The sequence below is a fragment of the Oncorhynchus masou genome, chromosome 31, assembly GCF_036934945.1.
Source record: "Oncorhynchus masou masou isolate Uvic2021 chromosome 31, UVic_Omas_1.1, whole genome shotgun sequence".
Lineage (NCBI taxonomy): Eukaryota > Metazoa > Chordata > Actinopteri > Salmoniformes > Salmonidae > Oncorhynchus > Oncorhynchus masou.
The window spans coordinates 83,222,007-83,241,358 of NC_088242.1; the positions used below are offsets into that span (position 1 = coordinate 83,222,007).

At 42.5% G+C, this 19,352-nt stretch overlaps 1 protein-coding gene across 1 annotated transcript in view; it reads left to right on the forward strand.

Moving 5' to 3' along the window:
* Positions 1-19,079, forward strand: part of LOC135524579 (neurturin-like) — a 35,872-nt gene extending 16,793 nt beyond the window's left edge. The window contains exons 3-4 of the mRNA XM_064952243.1: positions 10,361-10,601; positions 17,768-19,079. Coding sequence (XP_064808315.1) covers positions 10,382-10,601; positions 17,768-18,186 — 639 coding nt within the window. The 5' untranslated portion in view covers positions 10,361-10,381 and the 3' untranslated portion in view covers positions 18,187-19,079. The remainder of the gene's footprint in view (positions 1-10,360; positions 10,602-17,767) is intronic.
* Positions 19,080-19,352: the final 273 nt, after the last annotated feature.

A 19,352-nucleotide genomic window follows, 5' to 3' on the forward strand; every position in this document is an offset into this window, starting at 1 on the left:
CAAAAAAATAAAATACTTGTGCATTTCCCGACATGTAAACACATTGCAAATAGGCTCAGGATAACTCCTGATAACGTTGGGTAGCTGATAATCAGAGCCTAAATGCCTAAAATTGATTAGTCACAGGAATCAGGGCTAATAAAGCCAATGCAACAGCCTGTTTTACAAATGTTGAGCCTAACACATGGATGGGCATTCATAAAGTTCCATTGCAGGCCTACAAGGTAGGCTACATCCCAGTAAGCACTGACAACGTCTTTTGTATGTTATTTTGGTCCTGTCTGGACGAGTCTTTTTTTGGGGGGTGCAGTCCAGACCGGCCTTGATTTTCTGGTCCACAGACTTTGGTTTTTGGTCCGTTTGGACCAGTCTCGATTTGGCCCAAACACAGACGTCTCTGTTTGGTTCATATTTGGTGCGGTCCTGATCAGCCTTGATTTGGCAGCAGCATACCACCCTACATACCACTGGCTTGCTTCTGAAGCTAAGCAGGGTTGGTCCTGGTCAGCCTTGATTTGGCAGCAGCATACCACCCTACATACCACTGGCTTGCTTCTGAAGCTAAGCAGGGTTGGTCCTGGTCAGCCTTGATTTGGCAGCAGCATACCACCCTACATACCACTGGCTTGCTTCTGAAGCTAAGCAGGGTTGGTCCTGGTCAGTTCCTGGATGGGAGACTAGATGCTGCTGTAAGTGGTGTTGGAGGGCCAGTAAGAGGCACTCTTTCCTCTGGTCTAAAAAAATATCCCAATGCCCCAGGACACTGCCCTGTGTAGGGTGCTGTCTTTCGGTTGGGACGTTAAATGGGTGTCCTGACTCTGAGGTCATTTTAAGATCCCATAGCACTTATTGTAAGAGTAGGGGTGTTAAGCCAGGACACCGGGGTTAAATTCCCAATCTGGCCCTCCAAACCATCATGGTCACCTAATAATCCCTAGTTTACAATTGGCTCATTCACCCCCTCCTCTCCCCTGTAACTATTCCCCAGGTCGTTGCTGCGAATGAGAACATGTTCTCAGTCAACTTACCTGTTAAATAATGTATAAATAAATAAATAAATACAAATTTCAACGTCCACGGACATAGATTTTTGGTCATGTCCGGACCAAATCTGAACCAATAACAGGCATCTATGTTTGGTTCAGATTTATTTATTTTGGGGCCAGGAGTAGTAAAGGCCCAGTGCACTAAATTTCCTGATCTGCAGACGGCTATATCGGTCCGCTAATACGGGAGTTGTAAAGGCCCAGTGGACTACTTTTTGTAAAAATTTGAATAAAATAAATACAAATAATTTGCCCTGCTCTGAAGCACCTCACTCACATTGCTCTCTTAGATATCTAAATTCTTATTAGCCAATGCCCGTCACGTGATCGGGTTCTCAAAGGCATGCAAGCTCCGAACTAGGCTACTAGTGTAGACAGACAGACACATCTGGGATGCAATGGCGCATGTCTTTCTTATAGAATTGAGGAGCATATTGAAGATGTTAGAACTGACCACATTTACTTTTCGTCAGCTATATTACAAAAGTTGACCTATTCTATTGGTCAGTATAAGGGCACAAGGCGAGACCCAAATGCAGACACAGGAGGCAGATGGTAGAGCTCCAATATTTATTATAAAGGGAGTAGGCAAAGGCAGGTCGGGGACAGGCGAGAGTTCATAAAACAGGTCAAACAGTACCAGACGATAGGCAGTCTCGCGGTCAGGCCAGGCAGGGGTCAGAAACCAGATCCGAGTTCAAAACACTACAAGGGGATAGGCAAGCTGGTAGTCAGAACAGGTAGTGGTCAGGCAGGCGGCTTCGGAGTCAGGACAGGCAAGGGTCAACATCAGGAGGACTAGGAACAAACAGAGACTGGGGGAAAAGGAGCAAGGAAAACCGCTGGTTGACTTGGCAAACAAGGCGAACTGGCACAGAGAGACAGGAAACACAGGAATATATACACCTGGGATAATAAGCGACACCTGAAGGGGGTTGAGACAATCACAAGGACAGGTGAACCAGATCAGGGTGTGACAGTGAGCTTGTCTTTCTGTGCAATAAATACATTTTCCAAACAGACTCTGGGACAGTTGTGGGAGGATGGATCACAAATTATTACAACCACTCTACACCAAAACATTTTTTTAAAGCAATGAGGCTGATGCAACAGATAAGAACATTTAGCTTAACATGTTGATAAACTATTAGGCTATTTATTAACATTATTAACATTACAAGTGCATCAATGCTATATGTGCGAATGTTCCAAAATGCAATTAGCAGGAAAACACTCCAAAGCTCACTGCATGGGTTGTTAATATGACTAGGATGGTGTCTTTGGCTGCTAGACAACGAAAGAAAGTTGAGAAAATTAGCATACTGGTTTCAATAGCATATGAGGAAGTGTTTATAAAATAATCCCCTTAAATTGCTTATGGTCAGAACATGGTAAGACATTACGCTTATGGGTAAATAGTTTCAAAACATTCAATGCCTCCGCTCAGATTGCAAGGTGGGTGATGTCCCCCCACACCAGAAGCAATCAGGACATGCAGATTGAAATATCAAAACAAAATCTGAACCAACTATATTCATTTGGGGACAGTTCAAAAAGCATTACACTTTTATGGCAATTTAGCTAGCTAGCTTGTCCTGGGATATAAACATTGGGTTGTTATTTTACCTGAAATGCACATGTTTCTCTACTCTGACAATTAATACACAGATAAAAGGGTAAATGTTTGTCTTCTAGTAATGTCTCCTGCTTCAGGCTTCTTCCTCTTCTTTGGACTTTATTTGGCGGTTGGCAACCAACTTTACGGTCCATTACCACTTCCGACTGTACTGGAGTGTGGAGCTCAGTTCAACTTTCAATCATCGATGTGGGTATATGCTCCTAAAAACCAATGAGGAATTGGCACATGGGTATATGCTCGTAAAAACCAATGAGGAGATCGTAGAGGCAGGACTTGCAACGTGTTGAGCGTCACAAATAGAACCAAGTTCTATTTTAACACCTGGCTACGCAGATGCTTGTGAGCAGTGTGGGTGCAATGATGGAATAACATGTATGTGTACATTTATTTTGCGACGCACACATGCTGACCAAACCGCATGGGTGCGCCATTGCGCACAAGTTGATTTTGTTCACCCACACCAGACACGATCTGGAGACACGACATGCAGGTGGAAATATTAAAACAAACTCTGAACCAATTATATTAATTTGGGGACAGGTCAAAAATAATTAAACATTTATGACAATTAGCTACCTAGCTTTCTGTTGCTAGCTAATTTGTCCTGGTATATAAACTTTGGGTTGTTATTTTACCTGAAATGCACAAGGTCCTCTACAATTCATCCACAGATAAAACGGTCAACCAAATTCCTTTCTCATCGTCTCTCCTCCTTCTTTCAAGCGTCTTTTTCTTCTTTGGACTTTATATGGCAGTTGGCAACGACAAAGATCAAATGAGTGTGGATCTCAGTTAATTTTTCAATCACCCACGTAGGTATATGCTCCTAAAAACAAATTAGGAGTTGGCACATGGGTATATGCTCCTAAAAAAACAATGAGGATATGGGAGAAGCAGGACTTGCAGTGCGTTGAGTGCCACAAATAGAACCAACTTCTATTTTAGCGCCTGGACATACAGAACCTCGCTGGCGCGCGCAATGTTTAAATAACATGTATGTGTATATTTACTTTGCAACACTCATGCACGCGACGTGAGCAATGTTGTCAGCATGTCAGGCTAAAGCCCAAATCAAACAAAATGGGGTGTAACGCATGTGAACGACCGTGTACATGCTGGGTTTAGAATGCATGGTAGTGAATGACAGACGGGCTGCAAGCTTCAATGCAGTAAAAAGCATCAGGCACTTCAAATTAGAAGAAGACACATTCAGTGTCTCAGATTTAGGCAAGTACACCATTAGCTCTCTTCCTAACTACTAGCACCACACAGAATAGCCGACACCACTGCACTTATGCTGCACAAAAGCTGATGTGATTCAGTATCTGGATTTATACCCTTTCTCCCACTGAGACCTGTAGGTCATGCCCAACATGGAGGTTATGACTCTATTGTGCCGTTATAACAGAGGATATGACTAGTTTAGCCCGGGTACCAGTCTTTTTAGCTAACATTCCACTCCTGGCCACTCCTTCCTATTGCCAAAGTCAAGGCAATGGCAAATTGACATTTGTCAATGACAAGGAGTGGCAAGTGGAATGTTAGCTAAAGAGACTGGTACTCTGGCTATGATGTCGAGCTTGCTTTACCACCCCATTTCCTGTGTGTCAGTGTTGTACAGAGACACAAAACCATGAGTAACTTCAAAAGAAAGCTGTGGCTATAATGTAATGTAATAACAAAATAATACCATCGCAATGAATCACATTTCTGCTAGAAATCGACATGCCTACTGCTCAAATAGGGAGATCAGACCATGGCATTGTGAATATAGTAGGCCTACAATATAATAGTGTGGTATGGATGAAAATGAATAGGAACACGTTATGTTGTTTGAATGCCTGTTTTCTATGAGCGCACACCTTTCCCTATGTGCCAGTTACAATGCATGCAGCATTGCCAAGTGCTTTACATATTAGTGAGTAATCCTTTAGAGCGTGCTGTGTAAGTCCTCAGGAGATGATCTATGGGACTGTTAGTATCTGACTACCAAAAAAAACACTCCAAAACAGGATGCTTCTATTTACAAGACAGTAAACCATTAAATCAAATCAAATGTTATTTGTCACATACACATGGTTAGCAGATGTTAATGTGAGTGTAGCGAAATGCTTGTGCTTCTAGTTCTGGCCATGCAGTAATATATAACAAGTAATCTAACCTAACAATTTCACAACAACTACCTTATACACACAAGTGTAAAGGCTTTGATGCACCTGTACCGACCTCGCCTTCTGGATGATAGCGGGGTGAACAGGCAGTGATTCGGGTGGTTGTTTTCCTTGATGATCTTTTTGGCCTTCCTGTGACATCGGGTAGTGTAGGTGTCCTGGAGGGCAGGTAGTTTGCCCCCGGTGATGAGTTGTGCAGACCGCACTACCCTCTGGAGAGCCTTATGGTTGTGGGAGGAGCAGTTGCCATGCCAGGCGATGATATAGCCCGACAGGATGCTCTCGATTGTGCATCTGTAAAAGTTTGTGTTTTTGGCGACAAGCCAAATTTCTTCAGCCTCCTGAGGTCTAAGAGGCGCCGCTGAGCCTTCTTCACCACGCTGTCTATGTGGGTGTACCATTTCAGTTTGTCTGTAATGTGTATGCCGGGAAACTTAACTTTCCACCCTCTCCACTACTGGCCCGTCGATGTGGATCGGGAGCTGCTCCCTCTGCTGTTTCCTGAAGTCCACAATCATCTCCTTTGTTTTGTTGACATTGAGTGTGAGGTTATTTTCCTGACACCACACTCCAAGTGCCCTCACCACCTCCCTGTAGGCCGTCTCGTCATTGTTGGTAATCAAGCCTACCACTGTAGAGTCATCTGCAAACTTGATGATTGAGTTGGAGGCGTGCATGGCCACGTAGTCATGGGTGAACAGGGAGTACAGGAGAGGGCTGAGAAGGCACCCGTGTGGGGCCCCAGTGTTGAGGATCAGTGGGGTGGAGATGTTGTTACCTACCCTCACCACCTGGGGGGCGGCCCGTCAGGAAGTCCAGCGCCCAGTTGAACAGGGCAGGGTTGAGACCCAGGGTTTGGAGGGTACTATGTTGTTAAATACTGAGCTGTAGTCAATGAACAGCATTCTTACATAGGTATTCCTCTTGTCCAGATGGGTTAGGGCAGTGTACAGTGTGATTGCGTCGTCTGTGGACCTATTGGGGTGGTAAGAAAATTGGAGTGGGTCTAGGGTGTCAGGTACGGTGGAAGGGATATAGTCCTTGACTAGTCTCTCAAAGCACTTCATGATGACGGAAGTGAGTGCTATGGGCCGGTAGTCATTTAGCTCAGTTACCTTAGCTTTCTTGGGAACAGGAACAATGGTGGCCCTCTTGAAGCATGTGGGAACAGCAGACTGCGATAGGGATTGATTGAATATGTCCGTAAACACACCAGCCATCTGGTCTGCGCATGCTCTGATGACGCGGCTGGGGTTGCCGTCTGGGCCTGCAGCCTTGCAAGGGTTAACACGTTTAAATGTTTTACTCACGTTGGCTGCAGTGAAGGAGAGCCCACAGGTTTTGGTAGAGGGCCATGTCAGTGGCCTGTATTGTCCTCAAAGCGAGCAAAGAAGTTATTTAGTTTGTCTGGGAGCAAGACGTCGTGGCCCGCGACGGGGCTGGTTTTTCTTTTGTAGTCCATGATTGACTGTAGACCCTGCCACATACCTCTCGTGTCTGAGCCATTGAATTGCGACTCTACTTTTTCTCTATACTGACACTTAGCTTATTTGATTGTGTAACAGGGTGCGTAATTGGTGGCAGAGAAGTCAGGCGCAGGAGAGCAGAACTGGGTAATAACCGGAGATTTATTAAGCAAAACCAAGGCATCCAGAACAACAAGATAAATAGGCACAAAAAAAACCCATTGTGCGCTCACGGCGAACATGCACAAGCACTACAATAAACAGTCTCACACAAAGACATGAGGGGAACAGAGGGTTAAATACACAACAAGTAAATAAGGGAATTGAAACCAGGTGTGTGGAAAAACAAGACAAAACAAATGGAAAATTAAAAGTGGCTCAACGATTGCTAGAAGACCAGCGCCACCGACCGCCGAGCGCCGCTCAAACAAGGAGAGGACCCGATTTCGGCGGAAGTCGTGACAGATTGCCTTGCGGAGGGAATAGCTACACTGTTTGTATTCGGTCATGTTTCCGTTCACCTTGCCCTGATTAAAAGCAGTGGTTCGCGCTTTCAGTTGGCGCGAATGCTGCCATCAATCCACGGTTTCTGGTTGGGGAATGTTTTAATAGTGACTTTAGTGACTTTTCAAAGACGTTTGTCGATGCCAGTCGGTAGTGTCTCTGAGTAAAAGGCATACAACCGGTGAGTATTGCCAGAAACTGTAAAGCAGATCTTTTCACTTCCAACCATGTTTTCCCTCCTAGTCGGCCACTACAGAGAGGGACAGAAACACAGGCTCTGATGAAGGCCCTACAGAGGCCAACACACTCACCCCCAGTCTGGCAAAGCACTTTGACAGAGGTAATCTGGATATGTCCTCAGCCACTGTCAGTTTACCATTTCCTCATCTGGAGAAATGTTTTGCACCCCACCATCTTCCCCGCCCCGCACAAACAAAAACAGATTTCAAACATAGGAGGGATCTGAATCAACTGATACTGTTAATGGTAAAGTGTGGGAATGAACGTGGAAAGTAAAATGTGGTACAATAACATACATGTATTTGCATGGGAAAACAATTACAAACACCGGTGCGTGAGCAGACAAACATAAAGTAGTGAAAAGGTCAAGGGTCTTTGGTGTCTGGAACAGGATTGTTCTGCTTAGCTTCACGTCTATTGTCCACAAGAGGAGGCTGGTGGGAAGAACTATAGGAAGACTGGCTCATTGTCATGGCTGGAATGGAATAAATGGAACGGTACCAAACACATAAATATGGAAAACGCATGTTTGACTCAATTCCATTTATTCTATTCCAGTCATTACAATGAACCCATCCTTTTACAGCTCCTCCCACCAGCCTCCTCTGCTGTCCACACTGACAATTAGATAGAGTCCAGGTATGAAAATTAGTGCTGAGATTCATGGCCATGTGATTAGCAGTAGGCCTATGGTGAAATATCTGCCTTGCTGAACAGTAGTGGTGTTTTCAAATGCCTTCTGTTGTGCACATATTGGCTTATGTTATTTGGCTAAAGAGGAACAGGTTATAATTCAAGACAGACACATCATAGTATGGTGGCATGCAACACAACACCAAACACTTAAAGGCCCAATGCAGCCGTTTTTATCTCAATATCAAATCATTAATTGGTAACAATTAAGTATGTTACTGTGATTGTTTTCAATTAATGCTGCAATATGTAACTTTTTGGGCGACCCGACCATATTCGCATAGAAATGCGAGTTATAGATATGTAATTCTCAATGAAAATAAGTCTCAGAAGTGGTAGATCTGTTCTATGTGCGTTAATTCTATGCGTCCCATTTTTAAGTTTAGTTTTTGCGTATTTTACTTTTGGTTCTGTACACTAGCTACAAACTTCTGAAAATGCAATCGTTTTGATTATTGAAAAGATATTTCATAGAGGTTAGATGGTACAATGACTCTACACCAGGGGTGTCAAACTCATTCCATGGACCTAGTGTCTGTCTTTTCAAACCGATCATACACTGAAAGGGCATTTGTCTTTTTTTAATTCTTTTTTTTTTTACAATTTCTCAGTATTATTCCAGCATCATAGTGTAGAAATATACTGTCGCCTCTTCACTGTTGACGTTGAGACTGGTGTTTTGCGGGTACTATTTAATGAAGCTCTCAGTTGAGGACATGTGAGGCATCTGTTTCTCAAACTAGACGCTCTAATGTACTTGTCCTCTTGCTCAGTTGTGCACCGGAACCTCCCACTCCTCTTTCTACTCTGGTTTGCGCTGTTCTGTGAAGGGAGTAGTACAGTAGTACGGTGTTGTATGAAATTTTCCGTTTCTTGGCAATGTCTCGCATGGAATAGCCTTCATTTCTCAGAACAGGAATAGACTGACGAGTTTCAGAAGAAAGATCTTTGTTCCTGGTTTTGAGCCTGTAATCGAACCCACAAATGCTGACGCTCTAGATACTCAACTAGTATAAAGAAGGCCAGTTTTATTGCTTCATTAATCAGCACAACTGTTTTCAGCTGTGCTAACATCATTGCAAAATGGTTTTCTCATGATCAGTCAGTCTTTTAAAATGATCAACTTGGATTAGCTAACACATCGTGCCATTGGATCACAGGAGTGAAGGTTGCTGATAATGGTCCTCTGTACGCCTATGTAGATTTTTTTGTAGAAATCAGCCTTTTCCAGCTACAATAGTCATTTACAATATTAACAATGTCTACACTGTATTTCGAATCATTTTGATATTTTAATAGACAAAAATTTGGATTTTCTTTCAGAAACAAGAACATTTTCTAAGTGACCCCAAACTTTTGAACGGTAGTGTTTATAAAACACAGGGAAATCATGTTTTTGACTGCACTGGGCCTTTAAAAAGAGACTTCAGAAACAATATCGTAGAACATAATAAGTAATATGGTGAGAGTCCACAGTAGGCTACTGAGGGGAGAACTTCTCATAACAATGGAGCAAATGGAATGGCATCAAATAACTGGAAACCATGTGTTTTTACACCATTCTGCCACTCACCCACCATTCCTGTGGGTGAGACAATATTGATTACACACAGAAGCATCACTGACAGATCCCACAACAATGGGAGCCTAAATCAAGTTGTGAAGCCGATAAAACACTATTGGGTAGATAAGTAATAAAACAGAGTCTCTTGCTGCATAGTTCAGTTTAAACCATTACTATGTAGGCAATCCCTCGAGCAAAGCAAACTAGAAGAAAATTATAATCGCTCAGATCTTTTAAGGAACAATTTCAAGATAGTTTCAAGATGACAGATTTTAGGTGTTTCTTGTGACTCTCAACGCTGCGAGATGAGTATCTTCTGTAAACTTAAGCATGGCAGGCTTACGTGAGAACCACTGTAAATTCAAAGCTGTCTCTTCAAACACAGACATACCTGACAAGTCTCTGTACTGCAAATGGGAGACTACAACTGGAACGAAATCAATCTTGTGGTGGAATGAGAGACCTCTGATGGCTACCATGCTAGTAATTGACTTTTCATCTGGGGCTTGACACTATGCCAGAGGAGAATCCCATCCATGCTCACAATAAGGGCAAGCTCTGTGAGGGAGTTTACACAAGCTGTACGCTGACTGCTATTCTCTGCTCACTTTTGATATACTGAAACATAAAAACAATAAATAAATGCGTTCAGAGACTTCATGCATGGGTTGCCGGAATTGAGTAACACAGGTGTGTTGACATAGAGTATCTGGGCAAAGCCACACTTAGCACATCTGACAATCCACACCTGTGAAACAGTCATTGCAGAATGGCCTGAGCAGAGGGAAAAAGTATTTTGTTGATGGTAATAACACTTGTGATAACATTTTGAGAATGAGATCTGTTGAAATGGAGGCTCCTGTGCCAACAAGAGGCCATTCCCACTGTACATGTGTGATACTATGGAACTAAGCAGCTGTATTTGCCATTTATTGCATGAAGTATTTGTCCCGTCACTCCTGTGCTTTCATCATTGTGGGTGTTCCAGTAAAAACAGTCCCCCCTAACCTCTTCCCTTGTGTTTCCTTGTCTTTCAGACTGTCAATGCTCATTCTAAGATGAAGTTATGGAAGTGTGCCACCATCGCCTTGACTCTTTGTGGTACAGCACTGTCCTTCTTCCTCACTAGAATCATGGTTCCCACACCGCCGCATCACTTCCTCTCCTGGGACTGGTCTTCACCGCGGACATCAGTCTCCGCCAACTCTTCTTCCTCCCTGATCGGACCTCATCGCAAAGCACGGTCGACAGATGGCATCAGCAACATTTTGACAGAATGTAAGCAAAACCATCATCTTCAGTCACCAACCATTCTGGTCCAGATGTTCTGATTGGTTTAGATGTTCTGATTGACCCTTGCTAAAGCTCTGATGTGATTGCATATTTCAATGGTAACTAAAGAAAACGTTATGTTGGAGAGTGGTCAAGGGAATGTACACTTTTCATGTGTTAATGTGTCAACAGTAAATTGGATAATTATAGTTTACCTGTACAGATAAAGCTAATTAACTACATCATCTCCATGACCATGGACCACAGAAGGTATTTGCACTGGTGACAGACAATGCTGTGAACATGAAGGCTGCTTGGTCTAAAGTGGAGGAGTCCTACCCTCACATCACACCCATTGGCTCCACAAGGACATCATGGCACTGAAAACAATGGATACCCTCTACAAGAGAGCCATGGAAATGGTTAGGTATGTGAAGCGTCATCAAGTTATAGCAGCAATCTACCTCACCAAGCAAAGTGAGAAGAATAAGAGCACCACATTGAAGCTTCCCAGCAACACCCGTTGGGGTGGTGTTGTCATCAAGTTTGACAGTCTCCTGGAGGGGAAGGAGTCTCTCCAAGAACTGGCCATATCATAGTCTGCCAATATGGACAGCCCCCATCAAGAGGATCCTCCTGGATTATGTATTTTGGGAGAGAGTTGTAAGCAGCCTGAAACTCCTGAAACCTATAGCAGTTGCCATTGCACAATTGAGGGAGTCAATGTCATCCTGTCTGATGTTCAGTCTCTGCTTGCAGATGTAGGAAAAGAAATCCGTACTGCCCTGCCCACTTCACTGTTGCTCCAAGCAGAGGAAACTGCAGTTCTGAAATACATCAAAAAGCGTGAAGACTTCTGCCTGAAGCCCACACATGCCGCAGCATACATGTTGGACCCCAAGTATGCTGGCAAGAGCTTCCTGTCTGGTGCAGAGATCAACAAGGCCTATGGTGTCATCACTACCGTGTCTCACCACCTTGGCCTGGATGAGGGCAAGGTTCTTTCCAGTCTGGCGAAGTACACTTCCAAGCAAGGGCTTTGGGATGGAGATGCAATATGACAGTCGTGCCAACATATCTCATCAGCCACCTGGTAGAAGGGACTTTATGGATCTGAGGCTCTTTCCCCTGTTGCCTCCATCATCCTCCAAATCACACCAACATAAACCGCCTCAGAGCGCAACTGTTCCTTGTTAGGGAACCAACACACCAAAGCACGCGACAAACTGACCAATACAAGGGTTGAAAAATTAGTGGCCGTCAAGGGCAAATTTGAGGCTTTTTGAACCTGACAACGAGCCATCATCAACAAGGTTGGAAAGTGACAATGAAGATGAGGCTTCGGAGTCTGATGTTCAGGAGGTGGACAATGAGAAGGTCCAGGGAGAAGTCATGGAAGCCTGAGAGGAAGACAACCAAAGCTTTAGTTTCTGGAATATCATTTTACAGACGCATGTTGAAAACGGTTTTGGGAGATGCGATGGGTCATTGGGATCGCTCAATATTCCCTTTCTTTTGTTGTTCAATGAAATCATCCCATGTGTCACGCCCTGACCTTAGAGACATTTTATTTCTCTATTTGGTTAGGTCAGGGTTTGATTTGGGTGGGAATTCTATGTTTTCTATTTCTTTGTTTTTGGCCGAGTGTGGTTCCCAATCAGAGGCAGCTGTCTATCTTTGTCTCTGATTGGGAATCATACTTAGGCAGCCTTTTTTCCCACCTAATCCTGTGGGTAATTATTTATTTTCTGTGTGTGCTTGTGTGTGCCACGGTTGCTCACGTTCGGTTTCTGTTTAAGTGTGTTTTTTGTGAAAGTTTAACTTTCTTAAAAGATGTGGAATTACATGCACGCTGCCTTGGCTCATCTATGACAGGGGGTTTGAAGACAGTGAATGTGACACCATGTGAAGAGTCAACTCATTTAATTAAAGTTCGATTTGTAACTAAATCATTTTTTTTATTTCTATTGGAATGATTTAATCATTTGCAATTATATCTACGTATGATAAGGTTAAAGGTTTATGTTTCTGTCTCTACGATACGATACGGTAAATACAGTTGAAGTTGGAAGTTTACATACACTTAGGTTGGAGTAATTAAATATTTTTTTCGACTACTCCACAAATTTCTTGTTAACAAACTATAGTTTTGGCAAGTCGGTTAGGACATCTACTTTGTGCATGACACAAGTCATTTTTCCAACAGTTGTTTACAGACAGATTATTTCACTTATAATTCACTGTATCACAATTCCAGTGGGTCAGAAGTTTACATACACTAAGTTGACTGTGCCTTTAAACAGCTTTGAACATTCCAGAAAATGATGTCATGGCTTTAGAAGCTTCTGACAGGCTAATTGACATAATTTGAGTCAATTGGAGGTGTACCTGTGGATGTATTTCAAGGCCTACCTTCAAACTCAGTGCCTCTTTGCTTGACATAATTGGAAAATCAAAAGAAATCATCAAAAACATCAGAAAAAAACTGTAGCCCTCCACAAGTCTGGTTCATCCTTAGGAGTAATTTACAAACACCTGAAGGTACCATGTTCATCTGTACAAACAATAGTATGCAAGTATAAACACCATGGGACCACTCAGCCGTCATACCACTCAGGAAGGAGAGGCGTTCTGTCTCCTAGAGATTAACGTATTTGGTGCGAAATGTGCAAATCAATCCCAGAACAACAGAAAAGGACCTTGTGAAGATGCTGGAGGAAACAGGTACAAAAGTATCTATTATCCACAGTAAAACTAGTCCTATATCGACATAACCTGAAAGGCCGTTCAGCAAGGAAGAAGGCACTGCTCAAAAACCGCCATGAAAAAGCCAGACTACAGTTTGCAACTGCACATGGGGACAAAGCTTATACTTTTTGGAAAAATTTCCTCTGGTCTGATGAAACAAAAATAGAACTGTTTGGCTCTAATGACAATCGTTATGTTTGGAGGAAAAAGGGGGATGCTTGCAAGCCGAAGAACACCATCCCAATCCTGAAGCACGGGGGTAGCAGCATCATGTTGTGGGGGTGCTTTGCTGCAGGAGGGACTGGTGCACTTCACAAAATAAATGGCATCATGAGGAAGGAAAATTATGTGGATATATTGAAGCAACATCTCAATTCCAAATGGATAATGACCCCAAGCATACTTCCAAAGTTGTGGCAAAAAATGGCTTAAGGACAACAAAGTCAAGGTATTGGAGTGGCGATCACAAAGCCGTGACCTCAATTTGTGGGCAGAACTGAAAAGCATGTGCGAGCACGGAGGCCTACAAACCTGACTCGGTTACACCAGCTCTGTCAGGAGGAATGGGCCAGAATTCACCCAACTTATTGTGGGAAACTTGTGGAAGGCTACCTGAGACGTTTGACCCAAGTTAAACAACTGAAAGGCAATGCTTCCAAATACTAATTGAGTGTTTGTAAACTTCTGACCCACTGGGAATGTGATGAAATAAATAATTCTCTCTACTATTATTCTAACATTTCAAATTCTTCAAATAAAGCGGTGATCCTAACTGATGTAAGACAGGGAAAAACTGAGTTTAAATATATTTGGATAAGGTGTATGTAAACTTCCGACTTCAACTGTATATCCAATGCAAAAAAATCTACATTTAAATGGTATTTATATTAATTTGCATATATTTCTGTTCATTCCCATATATTCCCGTTAATTCACATATATTCCCGTTAATTCCCACGGAAAGTTTCCACCTCTGAATATTCCCCGAAATGTGCAACCCCAGTTGCTACCATGCTGTGTTGTCATGTGTTGCTGCCATGCTATGTTGTTGTCTTAGGTCTCTCTTGTCATATGTGTTTTGTCCTATATTTTTCTTTATTTTAATTTTTAATCCCATCCCCCATTCCTGAAGGCTTTTTACCTTTTGGTAGGCCGTCATTGTAAATACGAATTTGTTCTTAACCGACATGCCAAGTTAAATAAATCAAAATAAATAAGAGCCACCTGGCCTTGTGTTAAGACACTGTCCTTACACACTGTCCCTTTGGCTTTGGACTGGGCATTACTGAGGGTTCTCTTTATCTCTCATCCGCTGATGGGCATTCTATTTTCAAACTACCACAAAGTAGGTTGCAAAACAGAGCGTGACTGAGGGGAATTTCTCCCCTCAGTCATTTTTACTAGACCGAAATGTCTATCTGGTGTCCTTTTTCTGGCCTGGACTCAGAGTATGACTCTCAGGCCATTATTCAGATCATCCAATAGAGATTTTCTAGGCAAGGTCAAGAGTAAGGTCTGCTAGCCTAATCACCTAGCCTAATCACATAATCTTTCATGCTACTGCCAGGCCACGGGGAGATCTTCACACAAAACAAACAACTGAATCGCAAACCATTTTGGAAAAAATCACTTTGGGAAGGCCTTTTTCAGTTTAATTTGTGAATGCAAAGAACAACGAAGTGTTGTTGCTTCAAGACCACCATTGATTACAGTATCAGTCAGTGCAGAAAGCGAAAGCAGGGCTATTACAGTGTCTGAGTTGGTAGGGTTTAGTGTTTAACAAGCTCCCTGGTGTTTCAAAAGCCTTTTAAGTGAAGGTTGTGTCCTGGAGGGGATAGAATGAACTGTTAATTACAGCTCTATCTTTAGAACAGACCCTAAGGGGCATAGTAGAACAGAATTGTCAGACAGATGAGCATCATTTTTTATTATCTTGTGAAGTAAATACCTGAACACGTAATTAAAGGGGTAACCTGTGATTGCTTCATCAATTTTTAGACTTTTAAATTATATATACCCGTTGATTCTTGAAGAATATAACTTTTATAAATGCCTCAGCAACTTAGTTCAACTGTCGTATCGCATCAACCCCAAATATACAAATATTTTACTCCATCGTTTGTAAAAACAAAAAAAATAATTTTAAACACTGTATAGTCTCAAAACATGGTTAAATCTAATCTTGATCTCATGGGTGGTCAGTCCTTCCATCCATAGTTATGTCTATGAATTTGAGAATGGTTACATTTCTCCTGCCCCATCCCTCAGCTCTTAACCAAAATAGAGGAGAGGTGACCGTTTTTTGTTTAAACTGTAGATGCTCCTTTAATTGATATGCATATGCCTTTGTTTGCATAAACCTTGAGTATGACAATGTGTATGGAATCCCTTTCAATTAATAAAAAAGTGTTATTTGTCTATACCGTTGATGCTGTCAACGCATAAACATGATGTGATCTCTACAGGCCCATTGAACACAAAAGTAAATTCCCAGGGTTCTATAAAGTTTTACCTCATATTTTGACAGAATTTATTTGGTATTTGGTAATCCCTATGGCATGAGGTTCTGGATCAGATGTTCAAATGCATTGGGCATGGGAAAGAAGTTCATTGACTCCTAATGGAGCAGGTTGAGAGCTTCAAGTTCTTTGGTGTCCTCATCACCAACAAACTAACATGGTCCAAACAGACCAAAACAGTTGTGAAGAGGGCACGATAAAACCTATTCACCCTCAGGAGACTAAAAAGATTTGGCATGGGTCGCCAGATCCTCAAAAGGTTCTACAGCTGCACCATCGAGAGCATCCTGACTGGTTACATCACCGGCTGGTATGGCAACTGCTCCGGCCTCCGACCGCAAGGCACTATAGACAGTAGTGCTTACAGCCCAGTACATCACTGGAGCTAAGCTTCCTGCCATCCAGGACCTCTATACCAGGCAGTGTCAGAGGAATGCCCTAAAAATTGTCAGACTCCAGCCACCCGTCAGAGACTGTTCTCTCTGCTACCGCATGACAAGCGGTACCGGAGCACCAAGTCTAGGTCCAAAAGTCTTCTAAACAGCTTCTACCCCCAAGCCACAAGACACCTGAACATCTAATCAAAAGGCTACCTATACTCCTTGCATACCCCCCCTCCTCTCTTTTACACCGCTGCCACTCTATGTTATTATCTATGCATAGTCACTTTAGTAACTCGACTCACATGTACATATTACCTCAATGACCTCGACTGACCGGTGGTGTCCCCGCATATTGACTCTGTACCGGTTCCCCCTGTATATAGTCTTGCTATTGCTGTTCTTTAACTACTTGTTACTTTTATTTCTTATTCATATTTTTTTCAACTGCATTGTTGGTTTGGGGCTTATAAGTAAGCATTTCATTGTAAGGTCTACACTTGTTGTATTCGGCGCATGTGACTAATAAAATTTGATGTAATGTGTAAATGTGCTGATGTTTAACATGTTAAACAATATTTACAAAGTTGCTCTACCTCATTTACACAAAGACTCAGCCACAGGTGTACCAGACAAATTGACATGATCTGAAAGGAGACATTCTATTTCTATAGACTCAGCAGAAAATATTGTCTACTTTCTCTGTCAAGTACATAGCTAGCAGCTGGACTGGCGATAAACCCAAGCTCAATGAGGATTATTGTTCACCAAGCCACCAAGAACGTATTCTTCATCAAGCCACCAAGAACGTATTCTTCACCAAGCCACCAAGAACGTATTCTTCACCAAGCCACCAAGAACGTATTCTTTACCAAGCCACCAAGAATGTATTCTTCACCAAGCCACCAAGAACGTATTCTTTACCAAGCCACCAAGAATGTATTCTTCATCAAGCCACCAAGAACATATTCTTCACCAAGCCACCAAGAACGTATTCTTCACCAAGCCACCAAGAACGTATTCTTCACCAAGCCACCAAGAATGTATTCTTCACCAAGCCACCAAGAACGTATTCTTCACCAAGCCACCAAGAACGTATTCTTCACCAAGCCACCAAGAACGTATTCTTCACCAAGCCACCAAGAACGTATTCTTCACCAAGCCAATGATCCATGCAGGTCTAATCAAGGATTCAAATGTTTCAATTTGTTTGCAATGAATCTCTACAAAATGGGTCAAGGAAAGTCTAAAGCTAGCATTACACTGTATGTTCCAGTAAATGTCACAGGTATAGGTGATGTAGCTGTTAGCTTGTCACATTCCTATCATTTGAAAACCAACAACTGAATATCTTTTATATTTTTATTTTCCAAACTGACATAATGTTTGAGACTGTGGTTTCACAGACATTCAAAGGTCTTCATTGTACCACAAGCCATGCTATAGCTACACCAGATGTATTGTACGGTTCTTATGGTTGAATATTCTTTTGGCATATCACCATCTCTTCATCTCTTCTCTGCAGTCATGCACATGTTCCAGAGCTTTACAGAGGGGGAGCTGAAGAAGGTGATCGGGACTCTGGTGGAGAAGAAGGCACAGCAGGAGGCCAGGCAGGAGGCTCGGCAGAGCAAAAGGACTAAACGAGCTAAGAAAGCATCGAAGCCATGTTCCCTGCGGGAGGTGGAAGTGACTGTCAGTGAGCTGGGTCTGGGCTACTACAGCGACGAAACGCTGCTCTTCAGGTACTGCAGCGGGAACTGTAATGCTAGCCGCCGCAACTACGACCTCATACTGGAAAAATGGACGAGGAAAGGCATCTCAAAGAGGGAGAGGAGCCCCTGTTGCCGGCCCAAGGAGTACGATGACATTTCCTTCTTGGACAACAGTAACAGATACCAGATGCTCCACGAGTTTTCTGCTCTAGCGTGCGGTTGTGTATAACACCTAGATGGTGACCATTTTGGCTTTCCAGATACTGTATCGAACATGGGAAACGCAACAACTACTGCTACAAAAAAAATGAATAGATCCCTACAGTATGACGCCAGGGAATACGGACATTTGAAACTACCATCTATTCTACCATCTGTTCATTAATTTTGTTTGTTTAGCTTTCTTTGCCTTTCATGGGATATTTATCTGTTGGTTTATACATTGTATGTCCTAGGATTATACATTTGTCATCATGGGGCAATCACAGTTAAAGTAACGATTTGTTGCTTGATTGTGGACTATGCGGCAATGCCTCCACTACCAATACAGAAGACCAGCTAAGGTATGCTAACTAGTGCATTGTACACTGCAAGTCTGTTCTTATACTACACTTGTAAGAGGCCTGGTTTATTTTTTCAGGAATTAGTGTGTAGAAGTGTGTACATGGAAAATAGTAGAATAATATAGGGAATGCCAAGGACGACATATACGGTATACAAAAGGATGAAACCAACATGAAGCTACCACAATGTGCTTCTCCACAACTTCTTGATCTGCACCATTGATAACGCATGAGGTATCACGAAGGCAAGTCCAATGGAGCAGCAACAGCAGTATTAGGAAAGACTAGAGGCTTGGAGAAACATGTATAGCAGGCTTCACTTCATATTATGTGTATAGGCACTCCTTCATATCACAGGTAATGAACTGAATCATGACATTTCTAGCCTTCATCAGTAACTTTGAAAATCTACCTCATTTATGTTGAACAATAATGGACAACATCCGATGCAAAAACACACGAACATGTTCTTCAACAGCTTCCTCTGTATTCATCACTAGGACCAGACTAAAAGGAGATATTTTAGTAATAAAGCATGGCCTATATTGGCATATGAAGCTGTAGGTTAAAACAAAATAAAAAGAGCTAGCCCACAGCCATATGCCTGTTCTATACATGCTAAATAGAGACGGTATGGGTGATTTTAGGCTTAATGACAACAGCTTGTTAATCAAATGGAATGGCTATAGCTGTATAAGTAAGCCAGTTCCCAGAAAGAACAATCCAGCTGAAAAACAATGTGCTATCAAAAATCCCTATCCTTCTACAGCAAGATCACTATGAGCTCATGAAATATAACTTAAATGGTAATACAGCAATGCAGTCTTGTTTG